The sequence below is a fragment of the Heteronotia binoei genome, chromosome 6 (genome assembly GCF_032191835.1).
Source record: "Heteronotia binoei isolate CCM8104 ecotype False Entrance Well chromosome 6, APGP_CSIRO_Hbin_v1, whole genome shotgun sequence".
Lineage (NCBI taxonomy): Eukaryota > Metazoa > Chordata > Lepidosauria > Squamata > Gekkonidae > Heteronotia > Heteronotia binoei.
The window spans coordinates 145,412,541-145,421,545 of NC_083228.1; the positions used below are offsets into that span (position 1 = coordinate 145,412,541).

At 50.4% G+C, this 9,005-nt stretch overlaps 1 protein-coding gene across 1 annotated transcript in view; it reads left to right on the forward strand.

Annotated features, from left to right (window-relative positions):
• The window catches only part of TPRG1 (tumor protein p63 regulated 1), a 51,173-nt gene extending 42,458 nt beyond the window's left edge, over positions 1 to 8,715 (forward strand). The window contains exon 4 of the mRNA XM_060242753.1: positions 8,508 to 8,715. Within this exon, the coding sequence (XP_060098736.1) occupies positions 8,508 to 8,696 (189 nt within the window). The 3' untranslated portion in view covers positions 8,697 to 8,715. The remainder of the gene's footprint in view (positions 1 to 8,507) is intronic.
• The last annotated feature ends 290 nt before the right edge of the window (positions 8,716 to 9,005 follow it).

Consider the following 9,005-nt stretch of genomic DNA (forward strand, 5'->3'; position numbering starts at 1 on the left):
GGCACGACTGTGTTCATTCTGGTTGCGAAACTCCTCTTAGGTTGGGAAACAGAGGTGTGGGGAGGTGGCTCAAGCCGAACGTTGCAGTTTTCCATACTTGCTCTGGAGCGTCTGCCTCACATCCTGCTGACTGACGTGGATGGTTAGTCAAAAACCAAAATCAATTTCCATTCAGGAGATCGCCTCGGTGCCTCGACGCTCCCACTGTCTCCGGTGGTTTGCATATGCAGATACCGACGCAAGAACCTTTCCATGTGCTTTAGAACAAATGACCTACTTTCCCCATTAATGAGATACCAACCAATCACGCCAAACCTTTCCACAGCGGTTTGCTGGGTTCATCTTGGCGTTTCCATCCCCGGAGCTGGCACTTTCCGCACTTACAGTTATGATTGTATCTACATTGTGGCCGACAGGGCTTTTTTTTTTGTAGCAGGAAATAATTTGCTTATTAGTCTACACCTCCCTGATGTAGCCAATCCTCCAAGAGCTTACAGTAGGGCCTATAAGAAGAGCCCTGTAAGCTCCAGGAGGATTGGCTACAGCAGGGAGGTGTAACCTAATATGCAAAGGAGTTCCTGGTGGCCAATGTGTGGGGCAGTGTTGCAGTGATGCTCTGTATTCTTGGTGCTTGGGGTGGGGGCACAGTGGAAGGGCTTCTGGTGTCCTGGTTCCACTAATGGACCTCCTGATGGCACTTGGGGTTTTTTGGACCACTGCGTTGAACTGGATGGGCCATTGGCCTGATCCAACATGGCTTCTCTTATGTCCTTATGTGACCACAGAGTGTTGGACTGGATGGGCCATTGGCTGATCCCACATGGCTTCTCTTACGTCCTTATGTGACACAGAGTGTTGGACTGGATGGGCCATTGGCCTGATCCCACATGGCTTCTCTTATGTCCTTATGTGACACAGAATGTTGGACTGGAGGGGCCATTGGCCTGATCCAACATGACTTCTCTTATGTTCTTATGTGACACAGAGTGTTGGACTGGAGGGGGCCATTGGCCTGATCCAACATGGCTTCTCTTATGTTCTTATGTGACACAGAGTGTTGGACTGGAGGGGCCATTGGCCTGATCCAACATGGCTTCTCTTATGTTCTTATGTGACACAGAGTGTTGGACTGGGTGGGCCACTGGCCTGATACAACATGGCTTCTCTTATGTGACACAGAGTGTTGGACAGGATGGGCCACTGGCCTGATCCAACATGGCTTCTCTTATGTTCTTATGTGACACAGAGTGTTGGACTGGATGGGCCATTGGCCTGATCCAACATGGCTTCTCTTATGTTCTTATGTGACACAGAGTGTTGGACTGGATGGGCCATTGGCCTGATCTAACATGGCTTCTCTTATGTTCTTATGTGACACAGAGTGTTGGACTGGATGACCACTGGCCTGATCTAACATGGCTTCTCTTATGTTCTTATGTGACACAGAGTGTTGGACTGGGTGGGCCAGTGGCCTGATCCAACATGGCTTCTCTTATGTTCTTAGGATGAGCCTCTGAAGCGGATTGGCTGGGCGATATTCCAGCAGCCCAGGAAAAAAACAAACCATCAGAATGTTGGCTGTCCAGTTTCTGCGAGGGACGGGGGAAGTTGTCAGTTTTGTCTGGGGGTAGGGTTGCCAAATCCCCCACAGCCTCCGGCACCATATTGCTAGAGCATCCGGGAAAACCATAGAGTTTTCCCGGAAGCTCCTAGAGCAGGCAGAGCATGACGTCACTGCGAGTGATGTCCTCATATCAGTGATGTTGGGGGAGGATGCCCCCCCAGCGGCCCGATGGGGGCCAGCGGGTTGCGAACCTCCAGGGCAGGGGAAACCCGCCCAGCCTGGGAACTTGGGAGCCCTAGTCTGGGGGCTAAAACGTCACACAGGCCTTAGAGAGGGAGTCGTTTTGTGACGCAGAATGACAGCTGGAAGCAGTTCCAGGAGACTGGACAATGAAGAGGGCCAAAAGGCTTGAGGGAAAGGGTGAAGCTAGGAAAAGGAGGGCAACGGGAAACTCTGAAGATGTCCGAAAGTCGGCTGAGGCGAACAGACAGGATGTAGCCAGGCGGTAGTGTTGGACTCTCATGTTCCCCGTTCGCTTCCCGTGCACGAGATGCGTGCCATAACCGGTGGGAGATCAAGGATCTCTGCATAGAACCAGTTCATGCTGCTCTTACAGGGATTTTTTTGAGCTGGAATGCACAGGGGCACAGCTGGCTTGGTGTCAGGGGGTGTGGCCTTATATGCAAATAAGTTCCTTCTGGGCTTCTCCAGCAAAAACCCCTCTGTGGAACAACGGTGGTGTCAGGGCGTGTGGCCTTATATGCAAATGAGTTCTTGCTGGGCTTTTCCTGCCAAAAGCCCCTCTGTGGAACAACGGTGGTGTCAAGGGGTGTGGCCTTATATGCAAATGAGTTCCTGCTGGGTTTTTCCTACCAAAAACCCCTCTGTGGAACAACAGTGGTGTTAGGGGGTGTGGCCTTATATGCAAATGAGATTCTGCTGGGCTTCTCCAGCAAAAACCCCTCTGTGGAACAACGGTGGTGTCAGGGCGTGTGGCCTTATATGCAAATGAGTTCCTGCTGGGCTTTTCCTACCAAAAACCCCTCTGTGGAACAATGGTGGTGTCAGGGGGGTATGGCCTTATATGCAAATGAGTTCCTGCTGGGCTTTTCCTACTAAAACCCCCTCTGTGGAACAACGGTGGTGTCAGGGGGTGTGGCCTTATATACAAATGAGTCCTGCTGAGCTTTTCCTACCAAAAACCCCTCTGTGGAACAACGGTGGTGTCAGGGGGTGTGGCCTTATATACAAATGAGTTCCTGCTGAGCTTTTCCTACCAAAAACCCCTCTGTGGAACAACGGTGGTGTCAGGGGGTGTGGCCTTATATTCAAATGACTTCCTGGTGGGCTTTTCCTGCCAAAAGCCCCTCTGTGGAACAACGGTGGTGTCAGGGGTGTGGCCTTATATGCAAATGAGTTCCTGCTGGGCTTTTCCTACTAAAACCCCCTCTGTGGAACAATGGTGGTGTCAGGGGGTGTGGCCTTATATACAAATGAGTTCCTGCTGAGCTTTTCCTACCAAAAACCCCTCTGTGGAACAACGGTGGTATCAGGGGGTGTGGCCTTATATACAAATGAGTTCCTGCTGAGCTTTTCCTACCAAAAACCCCTCTGTGGAACAACGGCGGTGTCAGGGGGTGTGGCCTTATATGCAAATGAGTTCCTGCTGAGCTTTTCCTACCAAAAAACCCCTCTGTGGAACAACGGCGGTGTCAGGGGGTGTGGCCTAATATACAATTGACTTCCTGCTGGGCTTTTCCTACCAAAAAAGCTCTGGTACCAATGATGTATCTCATGTTACTTGTGCTAACTGTTGCTGCACGGTAATAAAATGTAATAAAAATAAAATACAATTAAAAAACAAATGTAATAAAAAATAAAATAAAATATACAAGGATAAGAAGAAGCAATCAGACAAGTAAAGCAAAGAGTTTTATTCTACAGTGATAGGAAAAAATCTCACCAAATTGGTGGCTGAGAAATTGGAGGATTTCAGGGCAGGACCATTAGAGCTACATATTGTCACTGACCCTCATCTGCAATTACCACCACAAGCCAAATTAACCAAAATTAATTGGTGTGGATCCACCCCAGTTGAAAAGCCCTGACCGGAGGAGGGGTGGACTGCAAAAGGAAGGGGGAGCCATGCAGAACAGGGGGTGGGCACCTTGCCTTTGTGGTAGTGCTGGTTAGGGTTGCCAACCTCCATCTGCGGCCTGGAGATCTCCCAGTGTTTCATCTGCTCTCCAGACTATAGAGATCAGTTCCCCTGGGGAAACAATGGCAGCTTTGGTGGGTGGACAATATGGCGTTATACCCAGCTGGGATCCTTTCCTTCCCCAAACCCCACCCTTCCTGAGCTCCAGCCCCAAATCTCCAGGAATTTCCCAACTTGGAGTTGGCAACCCTACTGGGGAAGAGAGAGTGAAAGGGGATTGGAAAAGCAGACCCTGTGTCAACTGTGGAATGGTGCACAGAAGGGGGGGGGTCACCGGGAGAATGGAGGGGGGGCAGCTGTTCATTTCCTGTATTGTGCAGGGGGTTAGACTAGATGACCTTTGGGGTTCCTTCCAGCTCTGTGTTAATAAGAACATAAGAGAAGCCATGTTGAGTAAGGCCAATGACCCATCCAGTCCAACACCCTGTGTCACACAGGGCCAAAAAAAAAAAACAAAAACCCCAAGTGCCATCGCAAGGTTCACAAGAGGGTCTAGAAGCCCTTCCACTTTGCCCCCCCCCCCCAAGCACCAAGAATACAGAGCATCACTGCCCCAGACAGTTCCAGTAATATACTGTGGCTAATAGCCACTGATGGACCTCTGCTCCATATTTTTATCCAATCCCCTCTTGAAGCTGGTTATGCTTGTAGCCGCCCACCACCTCCTGTGGCAGTGAATTCCACGCATTAATCACCCTTTGGGTGAAGAAGGACTTCCTTTTATCCGTTCTAACCCGACTGCTCAGAGATTTCATTGAATGCCCACGAGTTCTTGTATTGCGAGAAAGGGAGAGAAGGACTTCTTTCTCTACTTTCTCCATCTCATCCATAATCTTGTAAACCTCTCTCATGTCACCCCGCAGGCGACATTTCTCCAAGCTAAAGAGCCCCAAGCGTTTTAACCTTTCTTCATAGGGAAAGTGTTCCAAACCTTTCATCATTCTAGTTGCCCTTTTCTGCACTTTTTCCAATGCTAGAATATCCTTTTTGAGGTGCGGCGACCAGAACTGCACACAGTACTCCAAATGAGACCGCACCATCGATTTATACAGGGGCATTAGGTTACTGGCTGATTTGTTTTCAATTCCCTTCCTAATAATTCCTAGGGATTCAGAGCTGCTTTGCTCACTGGAGCCCTAAAGAGGCCACACAAGCCGCTAGCCGGACATCAAAGCTCGGCCTCCCCGGTCCGAGTGTCTCTCTCTGTTTACCCTCCATAGCTTGGCCACTTTCCCTGCAGCCTGCCCCCCCCCCGTCTCGAAGGAGTGTAATCTGCCTTTGAGGCCTTGATCTCTTTGGGGGAGGGGCCAAAAATAGGGTCCTCATCGTTTGCATGCAGAAGAAATGGATCTGGGGGGTGGCAGCAGTGTCTCCCCCACCCCCAGACCTGCAGTGCATACCTTGGAGTTAAAGTCTCCCTCCACAAACGGTGCCTGTGTCAGGTTTCCATCTGTGGGGGGAGAGGAGCAGTGTTCAGGGGCCAAAGACGAGATGGACCGTCCCTGAACACCGACACTCAGGACGCGATTCGGTTACCAATGTTTTCTGCTCTGGCCGTTCAGGCCTCCAAACTAGGGTTGCCAAGTCCAATTCAAGAAATATCTGGGGACTTTGGGAGTGGAGCCAGGAGACACTGGGGGTGGAGCCAGGAGCAAGGGTGTGACAAGCATAATTGAACTCCAAAGGGAGTTCTGGCCCTCACATTTAAAGGGACGGCACCCCTTTTCAATGCCTTCCTTCCGTAGGAAATAATGAAGGATAGGGGCACCTTCTTTCGAGGCCCTGGTCCAATCTTTTTGAAACTTGGGGGGGGGGGGTTGGGGAGAGGCACTAGATGCAATACTGAAAATTTGGTGCCTCTACCCCAAAAAACAGCCCCCCCAGAGCCTCAGATACCCGCCAATCAATTCTCCATGATTTTCTATGGGAATAAATCTCCATAGGGAATAACAGAGTTCCCAGCAGACATTTCCCTCCCCTCCCCCCGCTTTCTGATGACCCTGAAGTGGGGGGAGGGCCTCCAAACTGGGGGATCCCCTGCCCCCACCTGGGGATTGGCAACCCTACTCCGAACGCACGCCTTGGCAGGTTTTTCGATTAAGCCAAACCAAGTCAGAACCCCAGTCTGAAATTTTAGTAAACAATGGGAAACTGTGTAGCACACAAATGCTGTGTTTCCCTATGAAGAAAGGTGAAAACGCTTGGGGCTCTTGAGCTTGGAGAAACGTCGACTGCGGGGTGACATGAGAGAGGTTTAGAAGATTATGCATGGGATGGAGAAGGTAGAGAAAGAAGTACTTTTCTCCCTTTCTCACAATACGAGAACTCGTGGGCATTCAATGAAATTGCTGAGCAGTCGGGTTAGAACGGATCAAAGGAAGTCCTTCTTCACCCAAAGGGTGATTAACGTGTGGGATTCACTGCCACAGGAGGTGGTGGCGGCTACAAGCATAGCCAGCTTCAAGAGGGGATTGGATAAAAATATGGAGCAGAGGTCCATCAGTGGCTATTAGCCACAGTGTGTGTGTGTGTGTGTGTGTGTTTTTGGCCACTGTGTGATACAAAGTGTTGGACTGGATGGGCCATTGCCCTGATCCAACATGGCTTCTCTTCTGTTCTTATATGACACAGAGTGTTGGACTGGATGGGCCATTGCCCTGATCCAACATGGCTTCTCTTATGTTCAATAAGGAACAATTACAACAACAATTCCTGTATCCAACCTCTGATATATTATAATAAAGAAAATAAACATGGCTGACAAATAGGCCCGGCCCATAAGATTTAAACAAACAATGCCCATAAACGATATCAGTGTACAGTCCAAGTACTAATCTTCTTCGGCATTCCACAGACTACAGAAAGCCAGTTTGGTGTAGTGGTGAACTGCGTGGACTCTTATCTGGGAGAACCAGGTTTGACTCCCCACTCCTCCACTTGCAGCTGCTGGGATGGCCTTGGGGCAGCCATAGCTCTGGCAGGAGTTGTCCTTGAAAGGGCAGCATCTGTCAGAGCTCTCTCAGCCCCACCCACCTCACAGGGTGTCTGTTGTTGGGGGAGGAGATGTAGGAGATTGTGAGCCGCTCTGAGTCTCTGATTCAGGGAGAAGAGCGGGGTATAAATCTGCCCCCACCTCACAGGGTGTCTGTTGTGGGGGGAGGAGATGTAGGAGATTGTAAGCCGCTCTGAGTCTCTGACTCAGAGAGAAGGGCGGGGTATACATCTGCAGTCTTCTTTTTCTGTATCCGGCAGCCTCTGTTGCTTGCTATGTATCCAGGGCTTTTTTTTGTAGCAGGAACTCCTTTGCATATTAGGCCACACCCCTCTTTTGTAGCCGATCCTCCGAGAGCTGACAGGGCTCTTCGTACGGGGCCTACTGTAAGCTCCAGGAGTATTACGGTAAGCTCCAGGAGGATTAATTGGCAAGGAGTCCCTGCTACAAAAAAGGCCCTGCATATAGCAAAGGAGGTCCCTTCTTCTCCCACCCGTTCGGAAAACCGCTGGCTGGCTTGGATAAGTGATTAAAAGGGAGAAAGGCTTTCTCCAAGCCAGCTGACAAAGCGGTGGGGACTTCGAGAGCCACGCAATATGTGAGAAAGAGCCGCAGTTTGACCACACCATTTTGGAGGAGGAAGTCTATAGCATTGTACCCAATTGAGGTCCCTGTCCTCCCCAAGCTCCATTCCCAAATCTCCACCAGTTTCCAAGCCTGGAGTTGGCAACCCTACCCCCCCCTCCACCATCCTAACCCTATCATCCTAAGCCAGAAGAACTTCCTGACTGTTAGAGAGGTTCCTCTGTGGAAAAGGCTTCCTCCTTGGGAGGTGGTGGGCTCTCCTTCCTCGGAGGTTTTGAAACAGAGGCTAGAGGGCCACCTGACAGCAATGAGGATCCTATGAATTTAGGGGGAGGGGTTTGTGGGTTTCCTGCATTGTGCAGGGCGGTGGACTAGATGACCCTAGAGGTCCCTTCCGACTCTATGATTCTATGATTCTGAAAGAGCGGTTCCTCAGTGGAACAGGCTTCCTCAGGAGGTGGTGGGCTCTCCTTCCTTGGAGGTTTTTCAACAGAGGCTCGATGGCCATCTGACAGCAATGAAGATCCTGTGAATTTAGGGAGAGGTGTTTGTGAGTGTCCTGCCTTGTGCAGGGGGTTGGACTAGATGAGCCTGGAGGTACCTTCCAATTCTATGATTCTATGAAACTCTTTTTATTTCTATTAGGAAGAACTTCCTGAGCGTTAGAGCGATTCCTCAGTGGAACAGGCTTCCTCGGGAGGTGGTAGGCTCTCCTTCCTCGGAGGATTTTGAGCAGAGGCTCGATGGCCAATTGACAGTGATGAAGATTGTGTGAATTTGGGGGGAGGTGTTTGTGAGTTTCCTGCCTTGTGCAGGGGGTAGGACTAGATGACCCTGGAGGTCCCTTCCAACTCTATGATTCTACTATTCTAGATTGTAAGGCCCTTGGAAGGCAGCGGCCTGTTTTAATAATCATCATATATGATAATAATATTTAGGGCTTTTTTGGGGGGGGTAGCAGGAACTTGGAGGATTGGCTACATCAGGAGGGTGTGGCCTAATATGCAAAGGAGTTCCTGCTGCTGCTGCAAAAAAACCCTGAATATTGCAAATGGTACTAATAATCCTAAAGCAGGAAAGCTGCCTGACCCTTGAACCCTCAAATTCATGTGACCTCCCTGGCTGAAAGAGCTCTTCTTCTTCAACAGATTTCCATGTTTGTGTCTCAGCTGGTGCCGGCGGTGCAGAGCGTGCAGGCCAAGGATCCGGCCCGGACGGAGGGGGTGAGAGTGGAGCATGAGCCTCTCGCTATCGACACCTACACGGGGCTGATGTCTTTCATCGGGAACCGAAACAAACTGGGTTATTCCCTCGCTCGGGGGAGCGTTGGCTTCTGAAGGGCAGCAATTGGGGTGGGGTGGGGGGTTATTTTCTGGCGGAATGTACGAAACAGGATGTGGTCTGAACAGGGCTGCCAATCCCCAGGTGGGAGCAGGGGATCCCCTGGTTTGGAGGCTCTCCCCTCGCTTCAGGGTCATCAGAAAGGGTAAGGGGTAATCCCCCTGAAAACTCAATAAAATATTTTAAAATAGAAAGCGGGGATTGCGGGAGGTATCTGCTGGACACGCCGTTATACCCTATGGAGACCGATTCCCGTAGGGTATAATGAAGCATTGATCTGTGGTTATCTGGGGGGCTGTGTTTTG